This window comes from Triticum aestivum, unplaced genomic scaffold (genome assembly GCF_018294505.1).
Source record: "Triticum aestivum cultivar Chinese Spring unplaced genomic scaffold, IWGSC CS RefSeq v2.1 scaffold3B_scf_1283, whole genome shotgun sequence".
In the NCBI taxonomy this organism is placed as follows: Eukaryota; Viridiplantae; Streptophyta; class Magnoliopsida; order Poales; family Poaceae; genus Triticum; species Triticum aestivum.
Window position 1 is genome coordinate 49,074 of NW_025225088.1, and position 19,525 is coordinate 68,598.

General features: G+C 43.5%; 2 protein-coding genes across 3 annotated transcripts; both read right to left on the reverse strand.

The window, feature by feature from the left end:
- Window positions 1–222: 222 nt before the first annotated feature.
- On the reverse strand, window positions 223–5,721 carry LOC123172053 (uncharacterized). 2 transcript variants are annotated; one of them, XM_044589098.1, is made up of 8 exons: window positions 5,559–5,605; window positions 5,501–5,506; window positions 4,271–4,371; window positions 2,761–2,833; window positions 2,348–2,613; window positions 1,192–1,308; window positions 949–997; window positions 223–857 (listed from the first exon to the last, which is right to left on the reverse strand). In XM_044589098.1, exons 3-8 carry the CDS (start codon window positions 4,358–4,360, stop codon window positions 553–555), a joined length of 900 nt encoding a protein of 299 aa, XP_044445033.1. In that variant the 5' UTR covers window positions 4,361–4,371; window positions 5,501–5,506; window positions 5,559–5,605; the 3' UTR covers window positions 223–552. The 2 variants fall into 2 exon arrangements, with proteins under 2 accessions (XP_044445033.1, XP_044445031.1); XM_044589096.1 differs by lacking the exon at window positions 5,501–5,506 and having other exon boundaries at window positions 5,559–5,721.
- A 7,915-nt stretch (window positions 5,722–13,636) lies between these two features.
- Window positions 13,637–16,620, reverse strand: LOC123172052 (uncharacterized). Its single transcript, XM_044589095.1, has 4 exons — window positions 16,375–16,620; window positions 15,067–15,162; window positions 14,764–14,863; window positions 13,637–13,853 (listed from the first exon to the last, which is right to left on the reverse strand). Exons 1-4 carry the CDS (start codon window positions 16,519–16,521, stop codon window positions 13,828–13,830), a joined length of 369 nt encoding a protein of 122 aa, XP_044445030.1. The 5' UTR covers window positions 16,522–16,620; the 3' UTR covers window positions 13,637–13,827.
- Between the last annotated feature and the right edge of the window lie 2,905 nt (window positions 16,621–19,525).

The following is a 19,525-nucleotide window of genomic DNA, read 5'->3' on the forward strand; positions in this document are numbered from 1 at the left end:
GCTCGGGAAGCCTGTGCGTAACCTCGACAGCTTGACACAACACAACATGCGTCCAATAGGAAATTCCAGGAATCTCTACCATTTGCTCGTTTAATACTTGTGTCAGTTCTGAAAAAAAAACAGGAGTATATGTTTTTTTTCCTTTTCCACCACGGGCCTTAGCTTTTGTGCAGTCTGATTAGGCCCCGGAGGTTCAGAACCACATGAGACAACGCAAGTCCAAGTAACAACCAGCCCATGTTTGCACCTTCTGCCGAGTAACAGCCAGTCAATGGATCATGGCCCAAATACTCACAAAAAATGTCGCAAAAAGTCTCCCTCTGCTGCCTATATGGCCGATTCCGCAAATACAGAGATCGGCCATTTTCGGCGTATATAGAGCTGATGTGGTATATACTCACTAAGTATATCTCATAAAAAAAAAGGGCAACCTGGTGCATGTAGCTCCCGCTTGCGCAGGGTCCAGGGAAGGGTCCGACCACTTTACTAAGTATATCTCATAATGCCCATAAACCCCCCGTGGGGGTCATCAAGTGTGCAGCGTTACCACCTTCATCTCTGTTGTTCTGCTGCGTTCCTCCGGACCCGAAAGGGGTACCGGCGGGAACCGCTTCCATTCAGTTCGACGGTGGCAGGCTCCAATGGAGATACCAGTAGCCCACAGGAACTGCGGGTACGCCGTCGATTGGGGTCTGGTGATATGTGTGTCGCCATCGCTTTTTCCGTGGATGTCAGGATGGTGCTCCTCTTATTGCTTAGCTTATTAGATACGATGTTTCTCTCCGACGAATGTGTTTTGATGGTTGATGAAGATCCCAGAGCTTCATCTTCATCTGTGCTGCTCCTCTCTTCTACATCTGAAAACCACCACGCGAACATGAAACTTAATTTCACCAGTTTCCTAGCGTGCATTTACAGCCATATATTTCCACAAAAGATCAGTCGTACCAGATTTAGGATGAACCAGATGAGCAGCATGCCAGCTTTTCCCTTTTGCCTGACCATAAATAGATACACTATAAGATGTCTACAAAAATAGACAACAAATTTGGTTTAAACTGCGGAATATAAGGTAGACCATCCATCCAAAAAAGATGTCTACAACTGGTCAAGGATCACCTCAACTCGCTGCTACAAGCATTAATTAACAAAATGTATTTAGAAGCTAGAACCTAAACCTTGGGAACTTACCGCCGAAAGAGGTACGGTCCAGCCTTTAATGATGGACCAATCAAGCGCAGGCCTCAGGTCCTTTTTCTTTGCAGAACATTGCTCGCCTTCACCCATGGGATGATCCAAGAACTTTACCTGTAGAAAAATGTCAAGCAGGAAAATGCGAGTTATTGTCTCTGATAATGTTGGTTATGGCAGAAAACCAATAATCAGCATGAAAACATGGAGATCAAATGATAACACAATTTGTCCCACTTCATATTTTAATCATTGACCAGAGCATGAAAGTTCATTTGATGTCGTTTTATCAGTGCGTGTCATCTTCATCAGCAAGAAAGTTGATTGTGTGTTACCAGCCCGTAACATAATTGGACCACCAGACTACAAAGCATGGACACGGCAGGATATGGCCGGAAACAGGGACACGCTCGGACACGCGTATACCGCCATATTTCGTGAATTACGTATTAAAAAAAGGAGGACACGGCTGGGACATGTAGGGGACACGTGAGGGACTCGGGAGGCCCAACTACGCTTCGGCCTGATAGGAAACCCTTTTTTTTTGCAGGTTGCATTCACGGGCGCCACAAAAGGGGGAGCTGGGAAGCCTCCTGGACTCGCCGCTGCCACCGCTGTATGGAGTCGCCGCCGCCGCCTGCACTCAACCGCAGCCGTCCCCCAAGTGCAGGAGCCTCTCCTCCCAACGGCAACCATGCTGGAGCAGGTAACCTTGACCTCTTTCATCTATTTGAATCGATTTTTTTTATTGACAGCTGCTGCTTGCTTCCCCTGTTCGTCATGCCCTTGTTGCAGCTGCTCGCTAGTTGCTTCCCCATGCTGCTCATCTGCTGCTGCTGCTGCTTGTTGCTTCCCCATGTTGTTCCCGTGCTGCTTGCTTGTTTGTTGCTTCCCTGTGCTGCTGCTACCTGCTTGTGTTGAACTGTTGATTGGTGCTTCATGTTAAGGAAGACCAAATCATCCGTGGGTGAGAGTGAAGGAGGACAACCTGGACCTGGTGCTGGGAATTTGAGAGTGCCAAACCAAAATGCTATTGGGAGCTAGCATTGCAGATGTTCGTATATTTTTCTACAGACTCGGTCAAACCTAAAGAAGTTTGAGTTGGGACAAAACTAGAACTTCAAAATATTTTGTAAATGAGGGAGTAAATGTTTACCTCAACCACAGTTTTACTGGTCAACTCAATAATCTGCCCAGTCCAGTAACAATCTTTATTATGCCAGTCAACCCAATCACCTACTTTCCAGGTATCACAAACACGTGCTATCACCTCGCTCTTTGAAAAGTGCTTAGGAACCTGTTGCCCCCTATACCACTGAGGAAAGGAAGGACGCAACATTATTTCAGTACTGCCATTTGATTTCCCTTCCAGGCATGCCTGGTTGAATGGGTTCTTTTGGAAGACTCCAATCCATTCGTTGGCTGCAAAGGGCATTGGGAGTAACGATATGAGGTGTAAAGAAAACGAACAGTTATAATCTTGGTCAGTATAGTCAATATACTCTCTTAGAAAAACAAAAGGTTATGTGCAAAAGAAAAAACAGAGCTTCCATATAAAGATATGCTTACCTTCTTCAGTATAGTCAATATACTCCAAGTAATACTCCAGATGCCCAGATTCTGTGACACGCATATCTTTTATCTGAAAGAGAATTAATACAATATGTGTTAGTAAAGCCTTATACCCTACTGTAGAGTGAGTGAACAGAAGTGTTATATTTGTAATTCATGAGATTATGGTCAAGCGATCAGACTGATGTTATTATTAAATACTATAAAAGTAGTGCCATACTACCATGATGTATCGGAAAGAAAAAGCTTCATCGTCTATGTTTGTAATATGTATTCTAGCACCCAAGGTTTAATCTAATTTATCTAGTTCATAGACTTGTGGACAACAACAGCATAGCCCAAAGTGTAGCATAGCCCTTTGTATTATAAAACTAATGACCAGAGTTCAATTCTTACCAAATGCTCATTGGTGGGCGTTGTGTGCATTTCATTATGATTTTCTGGTATTTAAACCGGTAACCTATGGGTTGTGAGCCTTAATTAGATCAGTTCGTAATAATAATGAAGGTTAACATGTTAGATCCGAGGAGGGCAGAAGATAAGAGTAGTGCCATAGGGGAGCTGTCAATACTAAGGAGGTTCCACGGCAGAGGTATCCGCACATGACCCATGCCCCTTGGGAGGAAGTGTGGTGGACACTGTACTCAGAACCAGGGTGTGTGTAGAGGCCCAAGCGGCTAGCTCAACTTTGGAACATGCCACATTGGGCCACGCACGTGACCCAGGACGAAATAAAGTTCAAAGCCAAACAATTCCTAGATAGAAGAAAGAAGCTGAACACCAATAAAGAAGACGAGACTCCTAAAGATTCAAGGTCGAAGGTCTACCATGGACTGTGAGCTAGGTCCATAATCAATGGCCTGTCGTGAAGTATAGGCCATGTTTCCTCTTATAGCCTCGCTCGTGGTAACTTATGACCTTTTATGCTATTGCCCTTTTTACTTTCCTTCCCACCAAAGGTGATGGTGGTCTTCAAGTCAACAAGGCTCTTATATAAATCCTTCGGTGGTTAATAATTTATTACCTAGTCTCTTCTACCTAGTTCATGTCAGAGTTTGTGTTCAAAAAAATAGTTTATGTCAGAGTTTATATAAAGACTTAAAGAGCACCAAATAGTTACCCGAAGCATATACTAGTGATATCCTAAGCCCCAATCTCGACCCTCTCAATCCAGTGCCATTTTGATCAAATCTTACAACAAGAGATTTTGTATAGAAAATTAGAAATTCACTTGTCATTATTCCCGCCCATGTAGAATGACCTTTTCTGAGGCTAGCGTACACCCCTACTTGTCGCACATATCACTACAACGACAAATAGATGGAAACGGTATGAGAAATTGACATGAGTATACTAGAAGTGCGAAGAGAAATGTTTAGATTGAGTGGCCAAATTTCTACTTTGAGGGAAGTATTGACACAATAAAAAACATGGTGAGAGTGGTTGTTTGCTACCTAATTTACTAAATTCATTAATATCACACATAAAATGTAAATACATGTCCGACCTTCGAGCGGAACCATGCGCCTTTGAAACCTTCATCAAAGCACTTTGCCTTGGCAAAATCTCCAATTTTAAATGGAAGAATTAGATCCATATCCAGCCAACCTAAAGACATTACCAACAGAAGAAACCAGAGTGGTTAGCATGTCCAAATCACAGCATGCGTCCATATAATAAAGCAAGTTCTAGGAAAAAACTAATAAGAAAACACCATGCTTACCACTAGTAAATGCCAGAGTCAGAACAGCACAATCACAACCATGATTTTGTAATAATTGAAACAAATTCATCCAAGGCCACGCGCAATTAAAATACCCTCAGTTGAAAGGCCACCAGATACAGGACAACCATGAATTGTCCCTTATTTTCTTGATCATTTTTCTGATCTCATGGCTAACTGTTTATGCACCAAAAATCTGCACTCTTGTTATATTGCCTTGTCGTTTTCATATGTCCTTTTAAGTTGCATCACCAATTGTACTCTTTGCTATTATGCCCGCAAAATATGATGCCAGTTATCTAGAGTCTACTACTGTGCATTGCTTCTTCCAATATAAATGGGTCGGTTTCTAAACAGTCCTCAATCGTCGGGCTGTTGAACTGATGCATGTGGATGTGCTTATTGAGGCTAATGATTAGCTGGGAATAGCTTTGACACACAAGATTGAGAAGGCTTTTGGAAGGTTTGGTGTTGGCTAATGTTAGTTTCATTATGCCGATATATATTTTATTTGTTGGTCTATCCCTTATGACTAGTGCAACTAATTTGAAATTTTCAATTAGATGTCAAAAGCATTGAAACTGCTCCCTATGATGAAATTTGAAAAACAAAGAAAATAATTTAAAATATTCATGAAGATTATTCATGGCCTCTGTTACAGGTCATTTTAAAGGCATGTATTCCATAAAACTGTTGTTTATCCCCCACTGCAACGAGCGCGCATATTTTCTAGTAAATCGAAAAGCAGAACACTATACATACGATTTTGGTACTCCCTCCGATTCACATTACCTGCCGCTCAAATCAGATGTATCTAGCACGAAAATACGTCCAGATACATCCGTTTGGGCGACGAGTAATGTGAATTGGAGGGAGTAGCATGTTTAAAGTTATGCTCAGGTTACCGATTTTAGCAGCAGCAGCAGCAGATGTTGTTCCAGGGAAACCCCAAGAAAGAAAGCCTCGACCAGTACTGACGAGTCAAGATTTGACTAGGGTTTTCAGGGGACGAACCAGCACCTGAAGATTCCGTCGCGAGAGAGAGTGGGAGAGGGGGGGAAGAGGAGCTAACCTGAGGATCTCGACGCCGGCGGCTTCCTCTTCTCCGGGGTGAGGCGGCGGCGGCGGGGGGGGGGGGGCTAGGGTCCGTGGCAGGCCGTAGAAGCTGGGGAACGCCCTCCTCCTCCGGGTAGGTCGTGCCGCCGCCGCCGCCTCAGTCGCCTCGAAGCTTTCTCCCCCTTCCGCTCGGGAAAAATTCCGCAAGTTTTTTTTTTAGGGTTTGGAGGGGGTTGGGCCGGGGAAATATCCACGGTGTGAGGCCCACTGTTTAGAACGCTTTATTACATGGTACTCGCTCCGTTTTTATTTACTTCGCATATTACCTTTGACTGAAGTTAAATTTTATAAAGTTTTACCAAGTTTGTAGGAAACAATATGAGCATTTCCAGTAACAAATTTATATGATATGAAAATATATACAATGATGAATCCAATGATATACGTTTGGTGGTGTATATGTTAATATATTTTTTTACAAACTTGTTGAAAGTATATAAAGTTTCTAGACAAACCTAGTATGCGGAGTAAATAAAAACAGAGGGAGTAGATTTGCGGATCTCAGAGCAGTGATGAGAGACGTGGGCGGCTGATTCTAGCAGGGAACTAGGGAGAGAAAGAGCAGAGGGGTACTAGAGAAGAAGCTCGGATGTCAGGGACAGAGGGTTTCTATCCCGAGCTCGTATGCATCCGGACGGCGAGTAAAATCCGAAAGAATAGTCAAAATAACAAACATTGTAAAAAAATTGTGATGAACATTGATAAATGTTTCACATGTTATTTTCGCTCAGGCCTCCACTAATGTCATTTCATCATGGATTTTTGCGTGCAAAGTAAAACATTCGTCAATGTTTATCAAAAAAACCTTTTCAACTTTTTTTGGATTTTACTAATCATTCAGGTGCATGTGAGCTCAGGACTAAAAGAGCACTTTCGAGATGCAGGCGTCAAAGTTCTTTCTCGTTGCCGATAAACAAAGGCTTTCACCGGACACGGTTAATCTAAGCTCGACCTCATGTGAGCTCGGATGAATAATAAAAAAATCAGAACAAAAATTATAGCAAACATTGACAATTTTTCCATTACTTGCAAAATTTCATCACGGAATGACATTCGTGAAAGACGTGGCAAAATAAACAAAATTGATGCTCCAAAAAAGTTATTTTTAAAAGAATTTTGGAGTATCAATCTTTTTTGTCATGTCCTACATGAATGTCATTCCATGGTGAAACTTTGCAAGCAATCAAAACATTTCTCAACGTTTGCTGCAAAAAATGAGTTTTGGGGAAAAATATTTTTTATTATTATTTTACTGTTCACTCGAGCCCATATAACAAAACTTTTTTTTCATGTCCTACATGAATGTCATTCCATGGTGAAACTTTGCAAGCAATCAAAACATTTTTCAATGTTTGCTGCAAAAAATGAGTTTTTGGGAAAAAATATTTTATTATTATTATTTTACTGTTCACTCGAGCCTATATAACAAATATTTTTTGACATGTTCTACATGAATGTCATTCCATGGTGAAAGTTTGCAAGCAATCAAAATATTTTTCAATGTTTGCTACAAAAAATGAGTTTTTGGGGAAAAAATATTTTTTATTATTATTTTACTGTTCACTCGGGCCCATATAACAAATATTTTTTGTCATATCCTACATGAATGTCATTCCATGGTGAAACTTTGCAAGCAATCAAAACATTTTTCAATGTTTGCTGCAAAAAATGAGTTTTTGGGAAAAAAATATTTATTATTATTATTTTACTGTTCACTCGAGCCCATATAACAAATCTTTTTTGTCATGTCCTACATGAATGTCATTCCATGGTGAAACTTTGCAAGCAATCAAAACATTTTTCAATGTTTGCTGCAAAAAATGAGTTTTTGGGAAAAATATTTTTTATTATTATTTTACTGTTCACTCGTGCCCATATAACAAATATTTTTTGTCATGTCCTACATGAATGTCATTCCATGGTGAAACTTTGCAAGCAATCAAAACATTTTTCAATGTTTGCTGCAAAAAATGAGTTTTTGGGAAAAAAATTCTATTACTCCCTCCGTCCCAAAATAAGTGACTCAACTTTACACTAATTTTAGTACAAAGTTAGTACAAAGTCGAGTCACTTATTTTGGGACGGAGGGACTATTATATTATTGTTCACTCGAGCCCATATAACAAATCTTTTTTGTCATGTCCTACATGAATGTCATTCCATGGTGAAACTTTGCAAGCAATCAAAAGAAATTCAACGTTTGCTGCAAAAAATGAGTTTTGGCGGGGAATTTATTATTTTTATTTTACTGTTCATCGAGCACATATAACAAACGCCGTATGGACTCTCAAAATAATAACCCAGTTTTCTTTATTTTACTACTAGTACGTAGAATAGGCAACCCAGAATCAAACATAATTATCTAACACATATTTATATCAGTTTTACGAAAGCACATCTAGATGTACCATATATTGTCGACCGTGAGTATAGGAACACGTGCATTGTTTGGTAGATTTGGTTCTGTGAATTGATTTGGTAGTGGCTTTGTATAGTTGATTTGGTATAGTAACAAGTCCATAAAGATTTTCCATGAATTGATTACCGAATATTTTGGCCACTCGATTTGGTAGATTTGGTACGTATGGGATGTGTTATGTACGGTTGCGTGTGTTATTTTTGGCAATTGATTGGGTAGAATTGGTATATATGGCTATGCGTGTTTTGGTAAGTTTTAGTTACCGACTAAAAGTGGGAGAGGATCCGGCTAGCTCGATTTCTCGGTGATCTGTTGAATCTAGCTATCATCCCAATGACGCTCCTCATCGACAACAAATCTGCCATCTCGCTCTGCAAAAATCCAATGCCCCATGACCGCAGCAAGCACACCGACTTGCGCTATCACTTCATCCCTGACTGCGTTGAGAAGGGCATGATGGGTGTGGAGTTCATCAAAATCAACATAGCAGAGGGGGGGGGGGAGCATCCTGACAAAGCCGCTTGATCGTGTTCATTTCTAGGAACTGCGTGACAAGGTGGGCATCATTGATGTTAAGGGCCTCCCGCGGTGTTGAGGGGGATAATTATGGGCGTACACCCTTCCTTGACACACATACAAATATAGTTTGCCATGGCAGCGTTTTCAGGCAAACCGAAAAACCGCCACCATGACAGCTGTTATCGCTGCCATGACAACCCTTTTATCGGTTTTGTTTCTTTTGATGTTGTTAGGTTGTTTCAGTTAGGCTAGGAGGACATGGTCTATGCGCCATGGATGCGAGAGCCAGTCGAGCTTCGCCGGCGAGCCCCTCATGCGGCGGCGAGGGAAGCTAGGAAGGTGAAGGGAGGGGCGGCCAGTTAGAGTTTCTCCACCCGAGTCGCCACTGATCCTAGGGGCTGGAGTACCATCATCTCAAGACAAGAAACAAGATATATATTTAACTGAAGTGAAAGAGCCTTCATATGAATTTTGTAATTTCCCTAGGACCCAAGACACGAGAGCACACCAATGTCGCCACCAGCTGCTGCATGGTTCCAAAAGAAAAAAGAGCTTTCATACGCTCAAGTTGCCTAGTCCTGAACCAGGCTACCTTTCGACCAGCGTCATGGTCGCGTGCATTGAACCAGAACTGGCGGGTATGTCAAAAGTGGGTGCATTGTTCATCATTGCATGGAGTTCTTAAAACAAAACAATAACAAACATGACAAGGAGAGGGCGGAAGGGAGGGGGAGAGGGGGAGGGGGGATGGATTTGAAAATAAAATAAAATAATGGAAGCCGCGCGCGAAGACTAAGTTAGGGCGGCAAAAATGAAATTTTTTGGCGGGAAAGTTTGCGCTCATACGGAATGCGGTTGGGAGGCAAAATTGGGCGGGAGACTCTCGGGTGGCACATACTTATTGCCGCCATACATGGAAGCGGGGTGATATGTATCCTCTCAAAAATATGCCGCCACCGCTAAGCCGTTTTTGCGCGCTTTCCCGTAGTTTATCCTAGATTTTAACAAGTCCGGGACAGCCGTCGAAATTTGTTCGTGCCCACACCGTTTTTAGACCCTAGGCTCCGTTATGAGACACGCATGATGATAGACGATTTTTTGGGGTTTCCCACGCGCAACGTCTGCTAGCGCTCTAGAGCGGCTCTAGAGATGGGGACCGACGTAGTAGGACACCCCGCTATGGCCGTGTGGGCATTGGCTCCCCCGAGAGGTTTTCAACGGATCCGGAATCGCATCGACCGTTGCTCGTTTCCTCATGTTGCGGAGTCCCCGATGGTGAAACTTTACGAGTAATCAAAACATTTTCAATATTTGCTACAAAAAATGAGTTTTTGAAAGAAAAAATATTTTCTTTTCAATTTTACTATTCACTCAAGCTCATATGAGCTCGAACTGAGAAGGGCACTTTTGGGCTTTCACCCCGCTTTATTATTTTGGTAGATTTCCATGAATTGATTTGTTAATAACCCGTGTGTTGTGTATGGTAGATTTGGTATAGTAACACGTGCATAAAGACTTTTCATGAATTGATTACCTAATATTTTGGCAACTAATTGATTTGGTAGGTATGGATGTTCTGTGTAGAGCCGTGGGTGTTATTTTGGCAATTGATTTGGTAAATTTTTTATGTACTATGACTATGCGTGCTTTGGTAAGTGTCAATTGCTGATTAAAAGAGGGAGGGGGTCGAGCAAATAAAAGGGAGAGTTTTTTTTTGCATGGTAAATAAAAGGGAGAGTTGGGGGCATGGGGAGGGGTGAGGGCGAATGTACAACGACTAACCCCTAGTAGAAATACGACCTAATGTTCAGCTCATTAGTCCCGGTTTGAAAATGAACCGGCACTAATGTGACCATTAGTCCCGGTTCGAACGGCTATGCATTAGTCCCGATTCATTTGTGACCTATAGTCCCGGTTTGTGTCACAAACCGGGACTAAAGGGGTGGTGGCAGGCTGGCGTCAGGTGGGGCCCCCCGAGCCTCTTTACTCCTAGTTTGTGACACAAACCGGGACTAATGGGTAATTTTCAAACTTTCTCCCCCCCCCCTATCGCCTATTTAGTTTTGAAAAAAACAAAAAAAAATGATAAAAACTTCAAAAATTAAAATCCTTTGAGATGTAATTATGTTACTATATCTAGTGGTTAGGAAAATTTAAAAACATAAATTTCGACATGTTTTGCAAAAAAGTGTTATGGAAAAGTAAAACGACCATATCTTTTGCATAAGATGTCGAAAAAACCGCATAATATATCAAAATGTTCAGCATGAAAATCCGCATCCGAATTCGACCGCTGTAGGCCATTTTGCAAATTTTTAGAATCCTCAAATTCATAAAGGAAAAAAGTTATGCTCAAATTTCAGTTTTTTTTTAATTTTGGTTAAATCTGGTCAAACTATGGTCAAACTACTTATTCAACAATATTAGTGTTACTAAATAATTATTTTATTTTTTAAAATTTTGGTCAGACTGTGGTCAAATCTGGTCAAACTATGGTCAAACTACTTATTTAAGAAATATTGGTGTTACTGAATAATTATTGTTTTTTAGAATAATAGTTTCAAAATCAAACGGTGAAACGTGTGACTTCATGCTCAAGCTAAACTCCTGAGAGTTAATAGGATTGACGGCTTACTATTGTCAGGTAAACAACAAGTGTGAATTTGGAAACTAGGGGGGATAGAACTCGGAAGTTAAGCGTGCTCAGACTAGAGTAGTGAGAGGATGGGTGACCGGCCGGAAAGTTAGATGATTTGGAATGAGTGCTCCACACTTGAGCAATGACGAGGGGTGATTAAAGATTAAATCGTCAAATAACGTGCCATGTGGTGGGCCTTTGGTCCCGGGTCGTGTTGAACCAGGACTAGGGGGCTTTAGTCCCTTAGTGTCGGTTACAGAACCGGGACTAAAGGTCATTTTTCTACTAACTCCCCTTTAATAGTAGAGATTTGACAAAATAAACGTGTACGGGCTCTCAAAATAATAACCCACTTTTCTTCATTTTACTAGTACGTAGAACAGGCAACCTAGAATCAAACATAATTATCAAGGACACGTCTAGGGAGCGGCCGACTGCTCCCTAGCGTTCCCAAGCGGCCACCAGAAAAGGAAAAATTGGTCCCCCTGATCACAGAAAAGAAAAGCCCTCCACCAGTAGCTACAGACCCGCGCCAACCTAACAAACCACACACTAGACGTGGTCCCCAGGACATCACGTGCTCTTCCCTCTCCTCCTGAAGCTCTCACGCCCTCCTATCCACCAACTTCTTCTCCCCATGTCCCTACCTGCCCCCACCTTCTTCCCCATGAAACAAGGGGTTCCCAGTTCTGGATCTCCATCGCTAGAGCTGCCATGGCAGATGAATCAAGGTGAAATAACAATGGCCTGGAACAATTTGCTGCGAAAAAAAGAAGGAAGAGGGAGGACGGATTAGAAAGTACCAGCCAACACCAACAAGGGTGAAAAAAGAGGTTGATCCTTTTCCAGATCCTCCCTCCTTGACTTTCCTTTCACCCCCACACCAATTTTCTCTTTGAAAAGTAGCTTCTCCATACTTGAAGACAACACAAACAAGAATAAAAGACGGGGAGATCCGGTACCTGTGCAATTTTAACTAATTTGTGTGCAACTAGATCATAACACAAGCCAACTTTTACAGCAATGTGTGCAACAAAACACAGAAAATATGCAAATATATATAAGAGAGCACATATACACTAATAGGGAAAAGCCTATACACAAAAAGTTACTAGTAGCGAGGGTTAAAAACCCTCGCTACTACTACTTACCAGTAGCACAGGTTTTTAAACCTCGCTACTACTAAGTTGATAGCAGCAGCGCGGGTTTTTAACCCTCGCTACTACTAAGCGGTCTCTACCGTGCCCCCGGGACATGCCATAGTAGTAGCGCGGGTTTTTAAAACCTCGCTACTACTAAGTTTGATAGCAGTAGCGTTGGTTTTTAGCCCTCGCTACTACTAAGTGGTGCCATAGTAGTAGCGTGGGGGTAAAAAACCGCGCTGCTACTAAAGGCCCCATTTTCAAACTCTAACCCCCCCCCCATTGATCGGCTTTTCAGTTTTAAAAAAATAAAAGAAAATGATGAAAATGTCAAAAAAAAAATAAAAAAAAAGAAGTTTCCCATGGGATATGGGGTCTAGTTGTTGGAAAAATTTGCAAATATGAATTTCGACTTTATTTGCAAAATCTCTCGAGAATTTGTAAAAATAGGCATAACTTTTGCATACTAACTCGAATGAAAAAGTTTTTTATATGAAAAATCATCTGCTCAAAAAGTTACATCCAAATTTAACTGGGGGAACCCCGTTAAACATTTTCAAAATCCTTAAAAACCTAACAGAAAACAAGTTACGGGGCTTTTAAGATCTAAAGTGGAAAAAATCGAAAAAATTTCAAACTGTGTGGTCAAACTGTGGTCAAACAATGGTCAAACTAATTATTCTAGAATATTAGTGTTACTAAATAATTATTTTAGTTTTTTTGAATTTTGGTCAAATCTGGTCAAACTATGGCCAAACTGTGGTCAAACTAATTATTCAAGAAATATTAGTGTTACTAATTTTTTAGAACAATAGTTTTAAACTCAAATAGTGAAATGTGTGACTTCATGCTCAAGCTAAATTCCCGAGGTTAATTGGATTGACATCTTACTACTGTCAAGAAAACAACAAGTGCAGACTTGGAAACGAGGGAGAATAGAACCCGGAAGTTAAGCGTGCTCAGGCTGGAGTAGTGAGAGGATGGGTGACCGTCCAGGAAGTTAGATGATTTGGAATGATGAAGGGTGATTAGAGATTAAATTGAGCAGCGATGAGGGGTGATTAGAGATTTGAGGTTAAAATAATTCAGAAATTTGAAAAATAGGGGAAAAAATCGAAATATTTTTTCGAAAAAATTCAAAAAAAAAACCGCGTGGGTTTTTACCCACGCTACTACTAAAGGACGTAGTAGTAGCGCGGGTGGCACCCGCGCTACTGCTATAAGTTAGCTGTAACGCCTTATTAGTAGCGCCGGCCCCCGCGCTGCTAGTAGGCCCAAAACCCGCGCTGCTGCTAGGCTTTTCCCTAGTAGTGATAGTCTTATTTCACACATAATGCAGAAGAACCAGTGTCATTGTAGCAAAAAAAGAAGAAAGCATATGGTAAGTACTATGAAAAAATAACTACCAACTAGACAAGAAGTATATGTGTTTTTTTCCTTTGATCTTTCCACGCAGTAGTATATGTGACTTTGTAGATTAGAATTGTGTGCACAAATCTACATCAGTTCATCCACCCCCATAACCTGTAAAACCTGCACATGATGCAAAAGAAGAAGCTTGAGAAAAAATGAGCCAACTCTGGCTTGTATTTGTGCAACATAACCAGTACAAGTGTGCAACTGACAACACTTCAATATCCATCTACTTGTGGGGTTTGAATTTCAGTAGTTGGTATCTTCAACTCATATAAAAGTAGAAGATGCCAAATGAGATAATTTTATATTCATTTTGGTTTTAGCTAAAATCTGTATGCAGAATTCCAAAAGTAAACTTTATGATGGTTGTTGTGCAACTATATCATCTATTTTGTGCAACTGCAACTACTCCTGCATGCAAATCATGTTGCATGTTTGTGCAGCTATGTAATGAATTTTGAACCGAGGAACATGATGAATTTAGCCTATCTAAACAAAAGAAATAGAAAAATAGTGAATTTAACAGATTATAATCATCCAAATAAGTAGTGCAACTATATTCAAGTGCATCTGCAAACTTAGAAAATGATATGCACGTGAACACATGAAGATGCCAACTACTGAACGGTTCTTGTGCAACTAAAAAAGTTGAAGATGCCAACTCGATCATGTGGCACTGTTGTGCAAGTATTAAAAATATTGGGGATGCCAACTCCTGATTGGTTCTTGTGCAACTAAAATAGTTGCAGATGCCAACTCATGTTATATTTTTGTGAGACTATTCAAAAAGTTGAGACTGCCAACTCCAAATGATTCTGGTGCAACTAAGAAAGTCGGGGATGCCAACTCGTATGATACTATTGTGCAACTATTTGACAAGTTGAGGATACCAACTCCTAATTGATTCTTGTGCAACTATAAAAGTTCAGGATGCCAACACCTAGCTGGTTCTAGTGCAACTGTGTAAAAAATAATATCCCAGGTTTCTTTGTGTAGAAAAAAGAATCCTAATGCCATTTCATGTTACCTCGGCATGCTGCAGACGGTGTGCCAACTCCAGCTACAACTCGAACCTGCGTGGTCGCCTTCCGTTTCCGCCGTTTCACGAAGCGGAATGGGCCACCAACCTAAAGGATGCATGAAAAAAGTTACTTGTGTGTGTGCAAAAAAGGAAAATGCACCCACACTGCTTGCTCGATACCCCTGTTTTCGAGTCGAACGAATAGTCGATGAGTCGTAACTAGAAGTCGACTCAAACACCTCGACTAGTCAAGACTAGTCGATCGACACGGCATGACTCGTCGAATCAAAAATCTTGCACAATACTTACCTCATCATCCTTTGCCTCCCCATTGATATCAGCATGACGTGGCTGCCGCTTGGCGGGCTGTTTCGAGTTCCGCCAAGAAGAATTGTTTACATGCCCCTGCATAGAATAAAAGAAACACAAAACATGGTCAGGACCCCCCCCCCCCCCAATAGTTATTATAATTGCAAAACAAAACTGCTACAAGGGTAAATGAAAAATTGATGAAATGGCAAACACACCTCCCCTCTACAACTATATAGCCCTTCCCTATACAACTGCATAAGTGTGGCTAAGCCAGCTAGGATATGTACTGTTTTGATTTGCAAACTCTTGTATGAATGCATACCCTTGTGACAACAGAGCACACATGAGTGTGCAATCAAAAGAACACACATACTGCTTGAACATGGTTTACACAGTGTATCCATCTGAATACCATCATTTGTGCAACTGGTTAGCCCTCACTATGCAACTTCATCAGTTGACTAGCCAACTGAGATTTGTATATGCGTGATCCAACTACATCTGCAGTTATGTGCAACTATGACAACAAACTAGCCAACTGGTTACTTATATGCATGCGACTTATGAGCACATGGATGCATTTTGAGAGGGTTGAGCAATAACATTAGAACTATCCTCTCGGTACTCTTATGTACTTCCCTCCTTCTATTCCAACTCAAATCGCCGCCAAAAAATCAAAAAATCGACATGCCGGATCAGACGGTTTGGCCGGGGGGCAATACGCCGGAATACCTCACCGAATCTGCATGATACAGAGGTAGTGGCGAAGGCAGGAACAATTTGTTGGTGTGGCGGAGCTTACGAGAGAAAAAACTATGTATAATACATACTACTTTGTGTTAGCATTTGCACATGAATGAGGATAACCCGTCATCAACTCATCATCTATATTAACCAGCAACCAGATCCCGGCACACAAGCAGATATCCATCGATCTAGAGTAGTGTGTTGGCTCAAATTTTCAAAGATGTACTAGTATATACGGTATTACTTTAGTCAATGCGGCAAGTTAGGTGTGGCGGTAGCTGGCTCCGCTACTGAACGGAGGTGAATCGCCATGAAACTCATATCCCCTAGAACACGCACGCTTGACTCACCCTGACGAAACAGGAACTCCCAACATCCACTGGAGGTGACCAGGTAGTCGCAGGCGACGCCTTCCGTGAAAGCAACCTCGTACTCGACGGACATCCACCGGAAACCCCAGAACCCCTCTCCGGCGAGCGAATAACGGGGGGCCCAAACCACGGCAGGGTAAAAAATGGTGAACCAGGAGATGTGAGGCAAATGGTGGGGCGACCGTACCTGCGCCGACGACGATAAGCGGATCCCCACCGCGGTCCTGCCCTTCACCTTCGGCTGCAGCCGCGGCTCGTACCCGCGCCGACGACGAGAAGCGGATCCCCACCGCGATCCCGCCTTCGCCTTCGGCTGCAGCCGCAGCCCGTACATGCAGCGACGACGAGAAGTGGATCCTCATCACGGTCTTGCCCTTCGGCTGCAACGGCGGCGCTGGTTGCCTCTCTCCGCCGGATTTGGGGGAGAAATGGAACGAACGGGACAAGAACCGAGAAGAGAGGAAAATGGATGAGGGAAGGAGACAGAGGCGTGGCTCACCCTTCGTGCTTTCTAGTTTCTCCATGACAAGTGGGGCCCGCGCCACGGATGCGTCCTGCGCGATGCAATCCGGTTGGACCAGGAGAGTGGCACTTGCAGGCCCAACCACATGCGTGTTCAATCGCTCCCGACCAGGTACCACTTGACTGCCGATGACATCACGATATAGGCTGATCGAGCGGCTCGCGTTCGGCCGCTCGTTTCGCCCAGCTGGTGCGTGCACTTTGAAGTTATTAGAAATTATCAATCACGTGTTTATATTGCCAACCGTGAGTATAGGAACATGTGCATTGTATGGTAGATTTAGTTACGGCGCGTTCGATGGTAGATTTGGTAGAGTTCCGCGAATTGATTTGGTAGTGACCCGTGCGTTGTATAGTTGATTTGGTACAGTAACACGTGCATAAGGATTTTCCAAGAATTGATTACCAAATATATTTGGCAACTCGATTTGGTAAGTATTGATGTGTTATGTACGGTTGTGTGTGTTATTTTGGCAATTGATTTCGTAGATTTGGTATATAATATGGCTATGCATGTTTTACTAAGTGTCAGTTACCGATTAAAAGTGGGAGAGGATCCGGCTAGCCCGATTTCTCGGTGATTTGTTGAATCAAGTCGTCGTCTCAATGATTTTTTTAGAGAAAAGACGCAGCCGAGTTCGAGAAGGACTCGCACCTTGCCCGACTTTGAATTAACAAAGCCATCAACCGGCCAGAATACAACTGCAACATACAACTGAAAAGAGCAAATTGAAAACGGAAGGATACAAAGGCGCTGGAAAGCAGCTAACAAGGCCTCAAACGCTTCGCACAGGAAGGATATACAAAGAAACTAAGTGCTAAAAACGTCGAGGTCCTTTTTCGCAGCAGAGCCATAACAAGTAGCATGCCGACACTGGAGTAGAAATGAGTAAGCATCGACATGGCGTGCCATCACCAAACACTAAGGACCCTAGCGCAAACCCTTCATCCAAATCCGTATCCAAAGGAGGCCACAACCTCCTCGCCTGGATCGCAAGGCGCCGCACCGTCGGAAGACCGGAATGATGGATGAATGCCACCGGAGTATCACTTAGAGAGGGTTAGCGCACACCTGATGCGTCGTCTTGGCACTCCGAGAGCAAGCAGAGGCCACACTGCATACGGCGAGGCCACGTCGGAGGAAAAGCACGTGCTTGGACGAACTAGAGCACACCAGCTGCAGCCGCCAACAAACCCAATAGTGCCCAGCACCACAGAGCTCCCGAGGCGGCGCCTTCAAGAAGGAAACGACACAGAGCGCCGCCGCCACAAACCGCAGTTAGGGTTTTCACCCGGAAGGCTCTGGGCATGGAAGAGGTGGAGCAGACATGACCGACGTCTCCATGAAGTACTACGGCACCCTCGGGCGGTGTCGTCGCCGCGGCCGGCCGAAGCCGACCAGGGATTTCTCCCGGTCCGGATCCCCACCACCAGCTCCCACCGCAGCCCGGACGAAGGCCGACTAGCACGCCAGCGCGACACCAATCTGGAGGGTAGGTGAGGGAGTCCTGGATTAAGGGGTCCTTGGACAGACGGACTATATACTTTGGCCGGACTGTTGGACTATGAAGATACAAGATTGAAGACTTCGTCCCGTGTTCGGATGGGACTCTCCTTCGCGTGGAAGGCAAGCTTGGCAATTCAGATATGTAGGTCTCCTTCTCTGTAACCGACTCTGTGCAACCCTAGCCCCCTCCAGTGTCTATATAAACCGGAGGGTTTCATCTGTAGGACAACAACAATCATAATCATAGGGTAGATTCTAGGATTTAGCCTCTACGATCTCGTGGTAGATCAACTCTTGTAATACTCATATCATCAAGATCAATCAAGCAGGAAGTAGGGTATTACCTCCATCAAGAGGGCCCGAACCTGGGTAAAACATCGTGTCCCCTGCCTCCTGTTACCATTAGCCTTAGGCGAACAGTTTGGGACCCCCTACCCGAGATCCGCCGGTTTTGACACCGACATTGGTGCTTTCATTGATAGTTCCACTGTGTCGTCGCGGTAAGGCTTGATGGCCCCTTCAATCATCTTCAATGACGCGGTCCAGGGGGAGGTTTTCCTTCCCGGACAGATCTTCGTATTCGGCGGCTTCGTACTACGGGCCAACTCGCTTGGCCATCTGGAGCAGATCGATAGCTACGCCCCTAGCCATCAGGTCAGGTTTGGAAGCTTGAACTATACTGCCGACATCCGCGGAGACTTGATCTTCGACGGATTCGAGCCCATGTCAGGTGCGTCAAACGGTCACGACGGGCATGACTTTGATCTGCCATCGGACAGTATTCGGGAGATCGTGCCTGCGGCGGCGCGGGGAATCAACCCGGAGCAGATCGTGCCTTCCGAGGACGGGTGGATGGACACCGCCACGGAGGCCACGCACTCATCGGCGTTGGAGCCGAACACTGATCCCACCTCCTGTGAGGGTGGTGTCATCGGACCCTCGGACTCGTCTCCGGCTACAGGATCCAAACCGCGTACGTCCGTGCCTATCGAATCTGACTGGGCACCGGTCATGGAGTTCACCGCTGCGGATATTTTTCAGCATTCGCCCTTGAGTGATGTGCTAAACTCATTAAGGTCTCTTTCCTTGTAGAGAGATTCTTGGCCGAACTATGTCCGGCTCGAGTGGGAAGCGGGCGACGAAGAACTTCGTTCCCCACCCACCACCCACTTAATAGCCATTGTCGATGACTTAACCGACGTGCTTGACTTCAACTCCAAAGACATCGACGGTATGGACGACGATGCAGGAGAAGAATAGGAACCACTGCCTATAGGGCGTTGGACAGCCACCTCATCATATGATATAT